This window comes from Crinia signifera, chromosome 19, assembly GCF_055691185.1.
Source record: "Crinia signifera chromosome 19, ASM5569118v1, whole genome shotgun sequence".
In the NCBI taxonomy this organism is placed as follows: domain Eukaryota; kingdom Metazoa; phylum Chordata; class Amphibia; order Anura; family Myobatrachidae; genus Crinia; species Crinia signifera.
In genome coordinates this window covers 33,137,938-33,156,557 of record NC_139226.1, presented here as the reverse complement: position 1 = coordinate 33,156,557, position 18,620 = coordinate 33,137,938, and the positions used below count along the sequence as shown (strand labels likewise).

The following is an 18,620-nucleotide window of genomic DNA, read 5'->3' as shown; positions in this document are numbered from 1 at the left end:
GCTGCTAAATGTGCATCTAAGTCACATAAATGAAACAACTGGGAGTGACAGAACAGCATTGCTACATAACACTGATCAATTTGATTTGGCACATTTGTATATCTGAGAATAAGTTTGAATTGTTGTAAAAAAGGGTTCTGATGCTGAGGATGTTGCTTTCTCATGCCTAGTCCTGTTGTGCTTCATCTCTGACTTTGTACATGTCTAACTCATTTCTCTGTGATTTAAAGTCACAGCCCAGTTACCTGCTGAAACCAATTGTACTGAAGCCAGTGTATATTGCTTTTAATATCCCTGTTCTCCAAGGTGCAGATAGTACATATAAAGCTGTAGAATGGACAACATGGCCTCAACTTCCAGCTCTGAGAATATGCTGATGAAACTGGATCCTGAGACCTATGCGTTTCACCTGACAAAGTTTAGACTTCTTCAGGGATAATGATGAGCAGATTGGGAATGAGTTTGCCTTTTTTTATACCAAAAACTGTCATTTCAATAAATCTAACTTGTACACAGAATCATTTACTCCCTAAAAGATTCCAGGTATAATAGATGTAAAAGAAAAATCAACCTGAGTTGATTGGGAGCGCTTTCCACCAGTTGTTCTCTCAAAGGTAAAGCAGCTGCTGTGATAGGGAGTAGTCCGTTCCCTTAGAAAATACACAGAGGAAAAAACAAGATAGCAGCGCTGTAATAATTCAACAATTAATAACAAGTGAATCAAATTTATAGAAAATTATGACAAATTTAATGGCACATAAAACACAATTTATCCGGATATAAGATATCATAAAATAAAGTTTAAAATTCAAGGCTTGATAAGAGTAGATTATTGGTATACCATATAACCTGCACTGGACGATTCAGAGTCCTGTATGGAGAAGTCCATGAATGAACCACAAAGTTGGGAATAGCCGCTGGAGGTTTATTGGATGGAGTCCTTCTTTGAATTAGGGCAAATGGTACCCACGGAAGGTATGACCTCAACGATGAATGCGGTGGAAATTTTGTAAATCCTGAATGGTGGTGGTACGTTCTCCCAGAAAATACGAACTCCGGTCCAGAGAGTTTGGCAGGCAGGTAAATAGGTGAAAAATCCACTGGGCACTAGATGTATAATTCTCAATCCATATTTAACTGACAGAATAATACTTTATGGTATACATTGTAAATATTTATCTATAATTAAAAGTAATATATTGTATTTGAAATCAAAAACTTTTTGTGTACATTTATGACAAAAAAGCTGACATTTCTCTGTTACTCTTTGTTATAACAAGTAAAAAGGTGGCTGAGGTGATTAAAAAATATGCATCGATAATGAATAACATTATATTCGAATATGATTCGACGCATGACATGAAATGTGGGAGGTTACTTACAGTATATGCACCTGTAGCTCACCAGCACTGCTCTGCTATCTCTTCTTGTACCACTCACTGGCTCACAGCGTTATTGTTGCAGGTGAGCTTCATGGTGTCCAGTGGCAGCTCCAGGGCTGCTGCTAAAGCACAGTTCAAAATTCAAATAGGGGAGCCACACAAACAGCCAGTGAGTCAATTTGGGATGGCAGTTGGTAGCAGATGCTATGTCTACCCATAGCTGCCTACCCTCCTGCATTCTGCAGGAGACTCTCTGAAATAGCAGCAATCTCCCTCTCTCCCTCATTAGTCTACCAATCTCCCTCATTTCACCTAGCCCACATTACAGTGTTACATTTTTCGGGAAAAAAGTAATGAGAGATAGATACGTTAACATTGAATCATCAGCATCATTTCCCAGCACTTTACCAAGTATAGTAGCTCTTACTAACTGCTTTGGGGCTCATCTAAATTTGGATATCAGTCATTTTAAAAGATTCCTCTCAGATGTAGCAGTACACAGCCACGCTTCTAGGTGCCACGTTCACAATCTCTTTTCACAATCTCTCCATATATGAAATTAGACACTCCCTTTGGGTAGAGCATGACATGCCCCCTCAGTGAGGCCCCTTGCAAAATTCCATTGCAAAATATAATCTCCCTGAAACTAGTTTTCAAAAGTAGGCGAGTATGTGCCTAACCTACAGTATTTGGATTTTGAACCATGCTGCAGGCCCTCATCTGGAGCCACCACTAGACACCACTGTAGCTCCTTGTGTGTATATATGTTTTTGTTTATACAAAAGTGACTCTCCTGATTGTTGCAGAAGGTTGGGAACAGCATCCCAGGCACTGCGCACCCACACCTGCAAGGGTGTCTATCTTTCCCTGCCACACTACTCCACAGACCCAGGAAATTCCTGGGTTGGCCCCTTTCAGACATAAGCTGGTTTTTCCAGTTTTTAAGGTAGTGTCACCATAAAGGGAAAGTTTGCAGGCACACAATAATAAGGTCATGCAAAGGTGGGCACAGCCCATAAATTGACTGGGTGTGGTTTACAATTGTAAATAATTCACATTCCATGTTATGAATACAGTAATATCATACACCACTAAAAATATCAAACCAGTTTTCCTTTTCAAACACTTTTCATGCAAAGAGTCAAAGTTTTATGTTCAAGTAGTAAAACATGTGTGAAAGCCTTTAACATACAGTAGATCTTGTAAACCAGGCTCTTCTACGGGGTGTGGATCATCTAGCAGACCACACTTAGGTCGACAGGGGGGAAGGTCGACAGGGGTATAGGTCAACCTGGGTCAAGATCGACAGGTGTGTAGGACGACATGGGGCAAGGTCGACAAGGGTTAGGTTGACAGGTCATTAGGTCGACATGGGGTTTTCACTGTTTTTTACCCAAATGTCGACACAGTCGACATGGACACAGTTGGAGGTGAACCGCAGCCCCTCGCATTGCTCGCTTCGCTCGAAATGCTTCAGGCGCTATTTTGTTCTCCCACAACGCCCTAGTGGATGGGAGGGCATGAAATACCGCCTGTCGGCACATGTCGGCTCAAAAAACAGTGAAAAACGCATGTCGACCTAATGACCTGTCGACCTAACCCATGTCGACCTTGACCCATGTCGACCTAAACACCTGTCGACCTTGACCCATGTCGACCTATTCCCCTGTCGACCTTCCCCCCTGTCGACCCAACGTGGTCGACCTAATGACTGTCGACCTAAGTGTGGTCTGCTAAATGACCGTATCCCCTTCTATGGCACAATGGAGATTTTCTCGTTTATGTGGCAAAAAGTCACAACCACTATTCAGAGGCGCAGCTGTACTCAATCACACAAATAGCCAAGTGGGATGTATGAACATATAAAAAACTATGGTACTTATGTAATATCTGGGCTCCCGTTTTTCTTATCAGACCGTGTCCCCTTGCGGGGCTCGCTGCGCTCGCCACACTATATAAAATCAACTCCATGCGTAGTTGGATAGTAGGGGTATGAAAAATGGGGTGCATTTAACATGGGAGCCCAGATAATACATAAGTACCAAAAACAATTTATTAAAAGAACAACAATATCATGAATATGATTCAAAGTGCACTTTGTAGTATCACACAGACAGACAAGACTAACAACACATAACAATTAAAAGTCACTGACATAAATGGCTATGAGGCTAGAATTGGCTAGAATTTCTTTGGGCATAAATATGCAAATTGGTGAGGCAGAACACCTATAGTTACCAGTCCCGCTCTTGGTGGATACTCCTTGGCAATATTTGTAATCCTGGAATGGAGATGATATTTGCCAGGTTGCAGTTTCCCTTTCTTTACCGGAGTTGCACTCCGGACAGCTGTAGTGATCATAGGCGAATCTAGAATTATGGTAATGGGTGGTCCCAGATCTAGATACAACAGCAGGGGGACCTTTGCGCGGCGTAGCCGCGCCGCAAAAATGGGCATGGCCTCATGGGAAGGAGGCGTGGCATCACAAAAAGGGGTGTGGTATTACACTTTAGACCATACACAGTAATGCCCATTACACAGTTTAGCAAACTCCGTAATACCCATTACACATAAAGCCACATGCCGTAATGCCAATTACACATAAGGCCACACACCATAATGCCCATTACACATTGTGCCACACATCATGATGCCCATTACATACTATATAACAAACCGTAATGCCCATTACATATTTGCCACATAAGTGCTGCTTACCTACGTGCTCATTGCTAGGTGGTTCTTGCTTGATGGCACTATAGTACCCATTACACATGATGCCGCACACCATAGTACCCATTACACATGATGCCGCACACCATAGTACCCATTACACATGATGCCGCACACCATAGTACCCATTATACATGATGACGCACACCATAGTACCAATTACACATGATGCCGCGCACAATAGTACCCATTATGCATGATGCTGCACACATAATGTCCCTTACTCATGATGCTGCACACATAATGCCGCTTACACATGATGCTGCACACCGTAATGCCCCTTACACATTAAGCCACACATTATGCGTAATGCCCCCACATAATGCCACTTGTAGCGCCCCTTAAGCAATGCCCCCAAAAGTGCCACTTACTGTAAATTTTTATATGAGCCTTCACTGCTGCTGCAGGGAGAGATGGAGAGCGGTGCAGCTGCTTCTATGGGGAGAGGAGCAGAGCGCAGAGCACGCTCCCACTCCCCTCCTGGTGTCCCCTCTAGCCGAGAGGACATTTTAAATATTGTGCGCGCTGTTGTTGTGCGTGAAGCTGCAGGGGTGACAGTCATTGACAGTTGGGCAGAGAGCAGGGGGCTGCCCGGCTTTATTCAGAGCACTGCAGGTCACGGCTGTTTGAAATAATACCCCTTTCACAACAGAAAATGCAGGGATTTACCCGGGAATATGGTCCCAGGATTATGCAGGGGCATTCCCACGCTGACCCCTTATACACCAGCCTAGTCCCTGCATTTTCTGGTGCGAGGGGGAGAGACAACCACTCCCCTCTCCCTACTCCCCTTTAACCAACCAGCTATATCTTCGGAACAAACTGACCCATTTACATGAGACACGTATCATATTGAAGAACTTTTGAGTTGGCTTCGAATGATTTTGGTCCCGTGAAACTGGGATGTTTGGTTCCAGAGAAATCTGCCCTCAAAGAACATAAACAGCCATGAAATTACATTTAAGAAATGAAAAAAAAAAAACGGTTTAACCTCAATATCCCTGGAACCAATTAACCCATATGAATCCAGCCTGGTATCAGATTGAAGGCCCAGCGATTTGGGTTCGACTGAGATCAACCTCGAGCTTCAGTGATGCCGAAGGGGGAACAGGTAGCCGTTGAACTGGGTGGGGGTCGGAATTAGCGTGTCCCATGTTATCCTATAGGGAAAACGTTCCAGCTTTGCCTGGCCGTATCTCCGGTTCCCAGGGGGCTAGAGACACGGGGCTGGGCTCGTTGGAAAGCCCTGGTCCTCAGCTACAACATGGGCTAATGGGTGGTCCTGTGCACCCCCGGACCACCCCCTAGATTCGCCTATGTTAGTGATGGAGGTACTCCTGCACCAATCAGAGTCCAGCAAGCAGCCCTTTAGCAAGTGTAGGCAGCGGTGATTATCAGCCGGGGCAAAGTACAGTTCAAAACGCATTTCTCCACCTATGCATCACACATGAGCGGCTTCCTCAGAACTGAGGAAGGGCAGCTTGCTGGACTCTGACTGGTGCAGGAGTACCTCCATCACTACAGCTGTCCGGAGTGCAACTCCGGTAAAGGAAGGGAAACTGCAACCTGGCAAATATCATCTCCATTGAACTGGCGCTTTTGTGTGACTTAGGTCACAACTGTATAGGTCTATGGCACCGTCTGGCACTGGCACACTTCTCTGCACTGTGTCCCGCTCATGTATGGTGTCCGCCCCTCTCCAACTACCACTGGTGATATCAGCAGGCATCATGTGGTCCTTCCTGACCAATTAAAACAGATTTCAAGCAGCCAGAGAGCATATTCCTGTGTCACATTATTCACAGTTAACGCAGGATGCCAGCCCAGGAAGAAAGCCAGGTCAAGTGCAGGGTCGGGACTTGGGAACACATTCCTGGGTTGGTGACTTTTCAAAAATAACAAAATCCCAGGTGTTCATGTGCAAAAACCCATGATTTTGGAATGTTAGATTTTGGATTTTAGAAGTTGCTAAATAAATAAGAAGTAGATTTTGATTGGTTGCCCATAGCAACATCCCAGGTGAAACAGAACTCCCATCTTAGTAAATTTCCCCTAGCAGTGCAGTGATGTAGTAGTAGTAGTAGTACGTTTTTTTATAAGGCGCCGCAAGCAGATTAGAGCAGGCATGTCCAAAGTCAGGCCCGGGGGCCAATTGCGGCCCGTGCTGTCATTTCAAGCGGCCCGCAGCCTCCAGCTGGAAGCAGGCAGAGCATCGGATCTGGAAAGCACAGCACAGGACACTAAAGGTGGGGCCCCGGCGAGCGCGCCTTTACCTTGCTGTCTGCTGCAGTGAGGAGGTGCCGGCTGCCAGAGTCAGATGTGTTTGGCGTCCTACCCCTGCTGCTGCAATCGTATATCACCCTACTCCACAATCACAGTGACAGCAGTGTTTGGGGAGCGGGGTAGCAAGGGGGAAGCTTGCTCCTGTAACATGCAGAGTGGAGGAGGGCAGCAGCGGGAGCCCAAGCATCTCCTGTACTTGCAGTGCCTGCTTTGCCTCTCCTTCCTCTGGCTCACACAAGGGGCTGGGAAACATACAGAGAAGGGAGGGGGCAGAGTGGGGGACATACAGTGAAGGAGGGTCGGGCTGAGGGACATACAGTGAATGGAGGCACTGATGGACATTCAGAGAAGGGAGGCTGGCTGGGGGACATACAGTGAATGGGTGCAGAGTGGTGTACATAGTGAATGGGGGTCATACAGTGAATGGGAGTCATACAGTGAAGGAGGGTCAGGCTTGGGGACATACAATGAATGGAGGCACTGATGGACATTAAGAGAAGGGGGGACAGAGTGGGGGACATACAGTGAATGGGGGACATACAGTGAAGGAGGGGCAGGCTGGGGGAAATACAGTGAATGGGGGCAGGCTGGGGGAAATATAGTGAAGGAGGGGCAGGCTGGGGGACATAGAGTGAATAGGGGCAGAGTGGGGGACCATTTTGATGTGATTAATGATTCAAAGAATGTCAGGCTGAATGGTCGGCCCCCACACATTTACACTTCACCAAATCTGGCCCTCGTCGCAAAAAGTTTGGACACCCCTGGATTAGAGGCTTATTGGCCCCAGGTAATCTTTCTCTCTTATTTAATTTCTACAAATCCTTAGGTTTTCAGGGGAGGGGGTAAAAAAACATGTATTGAAACCGTTATTGTTACATGTTATATGTGTGATGACAGCCTGACCCCTGCATTCGGGATGCAACACTCCGTTTCAGTTCTCCTTCCTGTATAAACATGTCCTTGGACTTTCATTGTCTGAGTCTGAGGGCGGGCTAAGTACTGAACACAACTTTTCATCAGAAACGAAACTTCACTCACTCAGGAGTTCCAGAAATCAGTGTGGAAAGGTAAATGTCTGTTTTCTGACAGTTGTACTTATTTACATAACTTATTGTAATATTGCCTCGTGTAACTCCTAGCAACACTTATGTATAATGCATTGCAGTTTCTGAATCTCTATGATGAATTACTGTAGTGTACCCTAATGCTGCCATTGGGGGGAATTTAATCCTGGATGATATTACCGGTAGTCGAGAATATCGGCCAGGACCTATTCAATTGTGACCATTTTTGGCTGGGACTTACTGATGCAGATCCGACTAGTTTTAAAGTAGAGGGTGAGATTTAATAGGATGAGAGATTTAGAAAGTGAGAGATTTGGTAAGAAATCTCCAGTTTTTTTAAAGCGGCAATCATTTACAATGCAAAATCAATTTGACTTTAAAGTGTAAATGATTGCCGCTTTAAAAAAATCTGGAGATTTCCTACCAAATCTCTCACTTTCTGAATCTCTCATCCTATTAAATCTCACCCATTATCGGAAATGGCTGCAAAATTGTGGAATTAGCAGCCATTTTTGACAAAAAAAAGTTGCTGCTTTGCTGATCCGCATCTTTTTCGACTTTTGGAACTCGCTGCGCTCGCCACGCTTCGGGTTGGCGTTAATAGTGGGGATGGCGTTAACAATGGGGGGGCATTTCACATGCTAATCACCCATCAGGGTGGCCGTACAATTAAAAAGCGGGTCTGGAGGTGCATTTAACATAGGAATCAGGCATCAGGGTGCCTGTACAATTAAAAATCGATATGGTCTCATGCGATGCGACCGATTTTTGATTGTACAATGCCCTACGATGGAAATCTTGGGCACCCTGATAATACACAAATACACCTGAAAAACTTGTTTCTGCTTGTGAACTTTGGTCTGTCAAACTTGTGCATGTCGATCATTTGATGTCGACCTATTGACTGTCTGAGACACTGTCTACCATTTAGACCGTATCCTTCAATACTATCCCTTCATTTCTACAAAGTAGGTAATAATTAAAATATCTGCCTACTTATATAGATATTGATTTTCGTTATAAAGGTAACACAGTAGATATCACAGATAAATCCTGCTTTCCTTTCAGTCCAGATCTGCCCGAGACAATAGTGTGGGGGGGACCAGTGACAGATTTAAAAATTGTCACCCCGGTGATTCTTCTTTGGCAAATGCAGTGGTATTGCCTATACAGTGTTCCCTCTGGAACGGTCAGATTGAATGATTCCAAGCAGCTACTCTCCAATAACGGCCAACAAAGTCCCAAGAAGCCGCTGTTTTTGAGCCTGCGCCAGTCATGGGCACTGTTATATGCGTTTTTTTAGGTTAATGTCGACACCTGAGCATGCAGACCTCCAATTAATGACCAGCTTTGCTTTTCAAGCTTCGGACGATGTGACTCACTTTACTGTACCCGGAGTCCTCCCAAAAATTTAAAATCATAGAAAACTCATGTTGACCATATGTTGTTGACCCAGGGCTGCCATCATAAATTGTGAAGACACCCCCCCCCCCCATTGTTATTTCCTATCACTAGTGCTGTGTGCACACGGGGACGATAGGGGCTGAAATCGCTGGGAATATGGTCGCTGAGTGACCATATTGCCAGTGATTGGAGTGTGCACCAGCGATAAATCGCCGAGTGCGCGCTCCCGTTTTCAGCCCCTGAATGGTCGCTGGTCGGAGGAACATGCTCCTCCGACCAGCGACATCCCCTGCCTCTTCACCCAGCAGTGTTTACATTTTCATCTGCGACCATCTTTGGTCACAGATGAAAACGGGACACGGGGCAATATGATTGCTGAGCAATATATTGCTAGCAATATATTGCCAGCGATCATATTGCCCCGTGTGTACGCACCTTAGCAGTGATTATTTGCTGAGTCTGTACATTTAGCAACCACATCATCACGCTGTTCCCTGCTGCACCGCTCCTCCTCACACAAGTTTAACGTTGCCGGCTCCTCGTCCTCCTTGCTTTCCAGGCGCACGTGGCATGATGTCATTACCTCACGGCTCCCAGCTGGCCTGCTGCCCACTGCACTGCCTGATTGAATATCCCATTGCGGAGTCATTAAGGTTGGAGACTCACACCAGGGACTCTAACTCTGCTGTTGAGGTGGGGAAGGCGGACAGATGAACTGCCGTGGGCGTGGCTGTTTATTACATAGCTACATAGTAGATGAGGCTGAATAAAGACTTGCGTCCATCTAGTTCAACCTATGTTTATAGTAGCTTATCCCTTGTTGTACTGTATGTTCTGATATTTTAAAGACAGATTATGTTACTTATTCGTACCCATGGATGTTTTTAACCAACAAATGTTCATCCAACCTTATTTTAAACATATTTATAGTGTCTGCCGACACCACTTTTCCAGGAAGGGGGGGGTTACTGGCAGCTGTGTGGGTTGTGGGTATAGAGCGGCACGGGCCCTACCCTCTGTCAGAGTGGCCGGGCCCGGGAAAATTGTCCCCATAGCACCCCCCTTATGGCAGCCCTGTGTACACCTATTGACTGTCAACCTAGACATTGTTGATCAGCCATAGAGATACCTTTTTATTGAATGCTCACTTCCTAGTTTAACCAGCTTTTATACAGGTTTCGATCTGACATGCTGTAACTAATGCTTGTTTAACATTGTGTGTGCTCAGGTAGTGATGCTGGGATCCTGTTAGCCCCAATACTCTACAATCAAGGAATTTATTTACACCAGCAACAAAACACAAGGAGAGCCAACAGTTTAAATTCCCAGGTCCAACAAGACATCAGCTGGAATTATTACAATAAACATGTCACGATATTTTGGCAAAATAGAGGAATTTAATCTGGCAAGTGATGACTGGCTGCTCTACACTGAGTGGTTGGAGCAGTATTTTATTGCAAATAATATTGATGAGAAGAAGCAAGTGGCGATCCTATTAAGTACTATAGGAAGGGAGGCTTATGGAGTACTTTGCAGTTTAACCGCCCCCGAGAAGCCAGCTAACAAGTCGTTTGCAGACATTGTACAGATCATGCAAGATCATTTGTCCAATAAGAGGCTACTGATTGCTGAAACGATTAGTTTTCAGGAGAGGCACCGAAATGAGGATACATCCATCTCTGAGAGTGTGGCAGGACAGAAGGCAATGCCCAAATGCAACCAGTTTCATGATGAGTTGGATGACATACGGGTGTTAAGACAACCAGATCTTAAAGTTCAACACGTAGTAAAAAAAAGCAGCGTCTATGGAAAGAAAGGCACTGTTCCGCAAACGGGAGGCGGGACTGCATCTGACAGATACAAGGTGAAGGTGATGACAAGAACCAATCAGACAGCTACTAATCTGACTGATATAGGCAACCAGCGTGGCAGAGGCTCATATATTCCAGGAGAATGTGACTTCAAGAAAAGGTTATGTAGAAGATGCAACAAAGAGGGGCATACAGAAAGCACATGCCAGGGACTAACGAGAAATGAAGAGACAACAGATACTAGAATTGGGAGTATTAAGACAACAGATATTTATCCTGGCACAACTAAAATTCACCAGGTACAGTTGAAAATGGTAACAATCTGTTCTTAATGCATCTTTCACCTAACTTAATTTCAATGTAAATGTATTTATTTTATTATCAATTACTGATATGGGATGGTATCGGGATTCCGACAATTGGGATGGAAGCGGTCAGAAGACCGATAGCAACATCCCAATGGTCAGGAACCCAAAACTTTTAGGTAAGTATGTTACCCCATCTGCCCCCCTAACCATCCCAACCTACAGACTAACCCCAACCTACCCCCTGCAGCCTAACCCTCCCCCTTAGTGCCTAAATCTAGCCATCAGCCGCCTCCAGCCCAACTGTGCAACTGTACACACTAATAGTGCCTATCCCTAAACCTCTATTCTTAATTCTTAACCATAATCTTCCCGGAAGAAGAATCTAGTAACAAGACTGGACATTAATGTAAACATTGGCTTTTTTTACACTTGATTCTGTATGGAATAAAGTATTAATATCTAACACTATAGATAGTCTATAGGGATTCAGTATTGAATCCCGGCGGTCGGGATCCTGGTGTTCAGAATCCCTACGCCGGAATCCCGACAGCCGAAATGCCGACAAGGGGGGGACGTGGATCGCCCCCCCCCCCCTTGCGGGCTCGCTGCGCTCGCCACGCAGCGGGCCCGGTGCCTCGCTACGCTCGGCACACTAATTTATTCTCCCTCCAGGGGTGTCGTGGACACCCCAGGAGGAAGAAAGTGTCGGCATTTCGGCGGTCGGGATTCCGGCGTCGGGATTCTGAAAGCCGGGATCCCGACCGCCGGGATTGTAACTGCATCCCGTCTATAGCATAGGCTGTATTAAACATTTAAATAATCTAAGTGGTCAGAAAAAAGGTTATACATACCATAATAAATATGCAAACATAATAGAGCCAGTACATTCTCTCACCTCATGGTAATGCTCCTGTCTCTTCTTTCTAGTAGCTGCTCTCTGGTTCAGTGCATTGATTGAAAAGATCCACAAATAGAAAACTTGGTAGCTGCTACCACTGGGCATGTTCAGAAGCTCCACTCTGTCCCTTTTACACTGCATGATGTGGCTTCAGCTCTAGTAATCATACAATATACTATTGCTATTGATGTCATAATTTGAGCCACTGGCCAAGAGAAGGGTCTTCCTGTGGCCTTGTAGAGGAATAGAGGAATAGAGTTTTCCAAATCATATCTGCACCTTATCACTCTGTCATTAATAATGGGCAAACATTAAACATTATAAGCATGATGTGCTACATACAGAGAAGGAGGCACAATTTGTTTTTATTCATTAATCAGGAATCTGCACATGCTACTACAAATGAAACCCCAGACAATGCTGTGGTCTTTTAGTATAGATTAGATTCATTGAAATTAAATTTCAGTACATGGACACACATCTGATAAAATGGAGAAGACACCGGCACTTTGCACATAGGGCAGCTGTGATGTCACAAAATAACTGGACCGACCAACAGTGGACTGTCAAAACAGTTAGTACAGGTTGAGTATCCCTTATCCAAAATGCTCGGGACCAGAAGATTTTTGGATAACGGATTATTCCGTATTTCAGAATATTTTTTATAATTCAATGATGTATCTTGTGGTTTCTTGCATTTATGTTGTACAAACACATCAAACACATGAAATACACACAAACATATTTTATTTGTGCATAAAACAAGGTTTCAAACCATGAAACAAAGTTTGTGTACTAGCTCAGGCTCTGAATTTGAATGCCAAGCAATCATTTTCTTGCACATATTTAGTGCCAGTTACATATCGTGCTGTTACAGATGTCCCCAGTAGTTCCAGTTACATATAATTTCCACAGTAGTGCTGTCACATATGTCCCCAGTAGTGGCAATTACATATCATGTTCTCAGTAGTGCCAGTTCCAGATGTCCCCAGTAGTGCCAGTTACATATCATGTCTTCAGTAGTGCTGGTACAGATGTCCCCAGTAGTGGCAGTTACATATAATGTCTTCAGTAGTGCTGGTACAGATGTCCCCAGTAGTGCCAGTTACATATTATGTCCTCAGTAGTACCACTTACATATCATGTCCCCAGTAGTGCCAGTTCATATCATGTCCTCAGTAGAGCTGTTACAGATGTCCCCAGTAGTGCCAGTTACATATCATGTCCTCAGAAGTGCTGTTACAGATGTCCCCAGTAGTGCCAGTTACATATCATGTCTCCATTAGTTCCAGTTACAGATGTACCCAGTAGTGCCAGTCACATATCATGTCCTCAGTAGAGCTGTTACAGATGTTCCCGGTAGTGCTTTTAGCAAAACAAAACAAAAAAATTACTTTCTGGAATGTATAGTTTTCGGGAATAATTTGGATAACGGATATTTGGATAAGGGATACTGAACCTGTATTATTATTACCAGTTATTTAAACAGTGCACATATATTCTGCAGGGCTTTACAGAGAAGAGTTAAGAAACAAAAGGGTCTATAGTCATGTTCACTCTTCTATTTTACAGAAGCCTATTGAAACCGCCAGGATGGAACCTAATAATATGTGGAATCGCACTTATGAAGATGAAGTTCGGGAGATGAGGTCTGTTATTAGTATATTATTTAAATGTATTAATATAGAGACTTTGATGAGCTTTACATTTGGGGACTAGAAATTAACAGACAAACTGCTGGCATACTTATAATCTATAGGAAAGTAGGAGTTTGACAGAAGAGGATAATTTTATTTTTCAAATTTTCCAAATGGCCCTCGGTAGAAAAAAGGTTCCCCACCCCTGTTCTACAGGGTGCAGCAGAGGAAATGAGTCTGCCTTGGCTGATGTGAGTGACATTGAACAAGGGAAGTTTTGATCAAGATTTTGGATTGGCCTATAAAGAAATGGTGAATTAGGGAGAGAAGTTGTCGCAGAGAGTTTGAAAGTTGTTCTAAATAGAGTTCAAATATCGGCACTTATCTGGACGCTTGGTAGAGTTGGGGCACAAAGATGTTAAGGTGGTTGTGGGCAGTTACAGTTTTCAGGAAATAATGGAGAGAGAAAGGTAAAGGAAATTAAAGGAAAGTATGGAGTAAATAAGATTGGGGGGGGGGGGGGGGGGGACACACAAAAGGATGGTATTCAATGAGTACGCCAGTGTTTTTGAAGCAAAGATGTTAAAGGTCAGAGAAGAAATCATTGATCCTAGCAATCCGATTGAAATAATAAAGAAGGCATTAAAGTATTCAAATCAAGCAATATTTTCGGAGAAAATGGCATCACAATACCAGGGGGGGGTCTATTTTTACAGCATGTGCAAAAGCATCTGGGACACCAATTCCATAAATGGTCATGCAAATTACTGTTGTGTACACACTTCCCAAAAGCAACATGTACTGTATGTAATACAATGTGCCTGTAAAAAAAAAAAAAAAAATCTCACAACTGCTTACAACGTATTCTACATTTTAAAAATGAGCTGTCAAGATAATAAATTTATGGCAAATTGTTTAACTTTTCCTACACAATCTTGGATAGCGACGAGCGGAGTAAACCGCTTGCGTATCAATTTTGAATTTTAATTGAAGTATTCCGCTAAACATAAACCAGGAGGAGAGAAGTCATCACAAGAGATTTTATTATTAGTTAAGTAAATTAATCTAAACATGCTAAAAATATCTTGTTAGTTATAGAATTGATAAAAAAAAAAATGTTCATGGATCCCAAAAGAGCATAAAGTAATAATATAAAAATGTATAGATCTTTCAAAGTCCTTTCAAAAGGAATGATTTTATTCCTGATGCATACATTAAGGAGCCCATAGACGCTCCGTTTCTGCCGGCTGCTTTCTGTACTATGCGATGCGCGCTCCTACGCATCACATAGTACGGTACAAAAAGTATGTGCTGCACATACTTTTTGTACTAGGTACACATCGTATCGGATCGCAGTGCATGTACAATGCATGCACAAGGCATGCAATCCGATACGATGTGTACTTTAAAAGTACAAAACGGACCGCAAAAACGGACCGTGTATGAGGGGGCATTAGTGTTGCTTTTGTAGAGTGGTGTTATGTGGGTAAGTCTGACTCTTCTTGTGCGAGTGAGACAGGCCAATCAAGGTGGCGTTGATGTCACAGATCCTCCCTTAAAACACACACCTGCGATCAGGTCTGCCATAGAAGAAGGTGACCTTCCCAGAGCAGTGGAAATCATAAAGACATTAGATGAGTACGGTACACATACAGTCATTCGATAATCACTCCAATTTGCGAATTCTGTAATTAGCAATCAACTCTGAATCAGGCCCATAGTGGCTACAAAGAACTATGGTGTTACTGTAAAACAATGTTTGCTTTATTTTATTTTGATCAGGAGAGAACTGCTACAGGAGAACCCAGACACAGCCGAGATTGACCCTGATAATTCGTGGGATGAAATTCATGAAGAAGAAGTTCAGGAGATCAGGTCTGCCATAGAAGAAGGTGACCTTCCCAGAGCAGTGGAAATCATAAAGGAGACATTAGAGCATTTAGAAAATGCCCCACTAAACATTGCAGTAACAGGAGAGTCCGGTGCTGGAAAATCCACTTTCGTCAATGCTCTCCGTGGTCTGAGTGATGAAGATGAAGGAGCAGCTCCAACAGGGGTCGTAGAGACCACATCGGAGGCAACTGCTTACTCACATCCACAGTATAACAATGTGAAGTACTGGGACCTTCCTGGGATAGGAACGCCCAACTTTAAGGCAGTCGATTATTTGCAGAGAATTGATTTTGCCAAGTATGACTTTTTTATTATCATTGCCTCTGAACGTTTTAGGGCTTCCAACATCCAACTGGCTCAGGCCATCCATGGCATGAAAAAAAAATTCTACTTTGTGCGATCAAAAATTGATGTAGACATGGCTGCTGCCAAAATCAGAAGGCCTAGCACATACAATGAAGTGAAAATCCTTGAAAGAATTCGGGGAGATTGCATTGATGGTTTTATTAAAGAAAATATTGATAACTTAAGGGTATTTCTTCTTGATTTAATGAACTATAAGTATGACTTTCATCGCTTGCAAGAGACTCTGGAGAAGGAACTACCGATGCACAAGAGACAGGCCTTAGTGCTCTCTCTGCCAAATATTTCTTTGACTGTACTAAGAAAGAAAAGAGATGCACTAAGACAACAGATATGGAAAAAATGTGCCGTCTCCTGTGGCGTTGCCGCAGTCCCTATTCCAGGCCTGGCCCTTACTTGTGATGTCACCATCTTAGTCAAAACTATGAGAGAGTACCAGAAAGCATTTGGTCTGGATGAAGTTTCTCTGTGCAGGTTGTCCAAGTTAAGTGGTAAACATATTTCGGATTTGAAATCTGCGATTCAGTCCCCACAAGCAATACGTGACATTAACAAGGAGATTGTCATTAAAATGCTTACTAAGGGAGCCATGGGAGCGGCCATGTTGGCGGAGCAATTTCTAAACAAGATACCGGTTTTTGGCTCTTTGGCTGCAGGAGGGATCTCTTATGTTACCACAAATAGGATGCTAAAAGGCTTTTTGGATGATTCCTGTGATGATGCACAGAGAGTTCTACAAAAGGCTGCAGAGTCCTGTGTATAGAAACAAATAAATACACAATTAGAAAAAAAAAACTCTACTGAATTCAAACTGTGCACCGGGATGCTTTCAGGCTGTGGGATGAGGAGGATAGGTTAAAGTGGCGGATTGTGGGGTTAGGGTTAAGCACTAGTGGGGAGGGTTAGGCTGCAAGGAGGGAGGGTTAAGGGGGCAGGGGGCAGGTAAGAATACTCTCCTGATCGTTATGCATCCCGGCATTTGTAGCGTAAAATGAGCCTAAAAAAAATGCACAGGTTTTTGTCTGTAAACTCTTTAATAACTTTTTTTTTTCAAAATAGTTTTTGCGTGTATTTTGAAAGCATTTTAATTACAGAAACTGTAATAATAACAAAGGCGACCACAATATTGGTGAGCAAATAAATGAATATTAGCAATACAAAGATCATTCTACAATTTACAATTAAATTATATCTTCATAAGAAAAAATGACTTCTGAACATGTTAATCACAAAATGATACAGTACTCATAACAATTGTTATACCAGTAAAGAAAGAGTAGCAATACAAGAGACTATTTGGTAAATTACAAATTACAATTAAATGACATACTGTACTGATAAGAAGGATGAGTAAAAGGAGAAGAGAAAATAAGAAAAAAAAAATAAGGGGGGGGGGGGCTTGGAAAGAGAGAGATCACCTGCAGCCCAGTGCACCCTACATAAGGGATGTGGTTATCATCCCGGCAGGCGGGATACCGGCAGTCAGAATACCAATGCTGGCATCCTGATGTGCAGCCAGAAGTTTGGTGCCAGAATGTTGACATCAATGAGAATGGCAACATTGGAATTCTGACTAACGGCACCTGGAATGTAAGTATGGTTAGCAGGTTAGCGTTAGGCTGGGGGGAGGGGTGTTAGGCTTAGGTACTAGTGGGAGGCTTCCGGTCAGGTTGAGGAGAAGGTGATGGTTAGGGTTAGGCTGCAGGGTAGGAGGGTTAGGTTTAGGCAATGGGGTACAAAGATTAGGCACTAGCGGGAAGGATTAGACTGGGGGGGGGGGAGCAGGTAGGCTGCAGGGAGGGAGAGCTTGGAGTAGGGGCGGTAGGGGAAGGTAAGTATACTTACCAGACCCTTGTCGGCATTCCCTCTATTGAGATGCTGGTGTCAGTGTTCTGACTGCCGACATCCCATCTGCCGGTCATATCAGTCATGTAGCACATGTCGACCTAATGACCCTGTCGGCCTTATACCTGTCGACCTAATGACCCTGTCGACCTAACACCTGTCGACCTAACACATGTCGACCTAATAACCATGTCGACCTAATGACCCTGTCGACCTAAGCCATGTCCACCTTCAGTCAGGTCGACCTAAATGCAAGTCGACCTAATGGTGTAGACCTAATGCTTGTAGAACTAAATGCAGTCTGACGAATGATCCCATTCCAATAATAGAAGGCACAGATTGAAATATTCTGGTTTCATACTGTAATGTTGAGTGAATACAGCTATGATGTTGTTGCTTTGTTGTAATGTTCAATAGGTATCAATAAAAGATTAACAAACCTCTAAGACTTTCCCAGTGCATTGTATTATGTTACCATGTCTCCATCCAGTCCATATGAAAGAGCTCATCGTTACACATTTGCATAGAAGGAGGAGAGAGGTGTAGTATCCATTGCTGAAGTTCACATTTTCTCTCTGCCGCTGAGTATTAAAAGTAATTGACGAGATCCTAGTGGTGATGTTTTTGCAGTTGTCAATATACCAAAAACAGCCCATTATGGGGACAGTGGTGCAAAATTCAGTCACTCCAAAATTGCTAATTGTTAGACTTGTAGCCACATTTTTGGGAGCACAATACCACAAACAGTGGTAGAGGGAAGCATGGGGTATAGCACATTTCAGCAGGTTTATAAGGAAGCAAGCCCAATTACATGACAGCGAGAGGGTAATAGCACCTATAGATGTGTCCACATACATCTATCATCTCTGTGCTACAAGTCACGTTGTACATAACGCATGAGCTCCATGTGACTTGGTAGCACCGAGCGTCTTTTGCATGCAACTTATTCCCCAAACAGTATGTATAGGACGCACAACCAGCTTCTGCTGATTAAAATGA

At 43.6% G+C, this 18,620-nt stretch overlaps 1 protein-coding gene across 1 annotated transcript; it reads left to right on the top strand.

Annotated features, from left to right (window-relative positions):
* Positions 1-7,330: 7,330 nt before the first annotated feature.
* LOC146042344 (interferon-inducible GTPase 5-like) lies at positions 7,331-18,067 on the top strand. The gene is made up of 4 exons (XM_083162323.1): positions 7,331-7,465; positions 10,095-10,976; positions 13,456-13,532; positions 15,303-18,067. Exons 2-4 carry the CDS (start codon positions 10,233-10,235, stop codon positions 16,537-16,539), a joined length of 2,058 nt encoding a protein of 685 aa, XP_083018449.1. The 5' UTR covers positions 7,331-7,465; positions 10,095-10,232; the 3' UTR covers positions 16,540-18,067.
* The last annotated feature ends 553 nt before the right edge of the window (positions 18,068-18,620 follow it).

Excerpts from the sequence above, each read along its gene's own strand:
- LOC146042344 (XM_083162323.1), top strand. The coding sequence starts at position 10,233 with ATGTCACGATATTTTGGCAAAATAGAGGAATTTAATCTGGCAAGTGAT. Across the intron at positions 10,977-13,455 it reads GCACAACTAAAATTCACCAG|AAGCCTATTGAAACCGCCAG; the intron begins GTACAGTTGAAA and ends TCTATTTTACAG. Across the intron at positions 13,533-15,302 it reads GATGAAGTTCGGGAGATGAG|GAGAGAACTGCTACAGGAGA; the intron begins GTCTGTTATTAG and ends TATTTTGATCAG.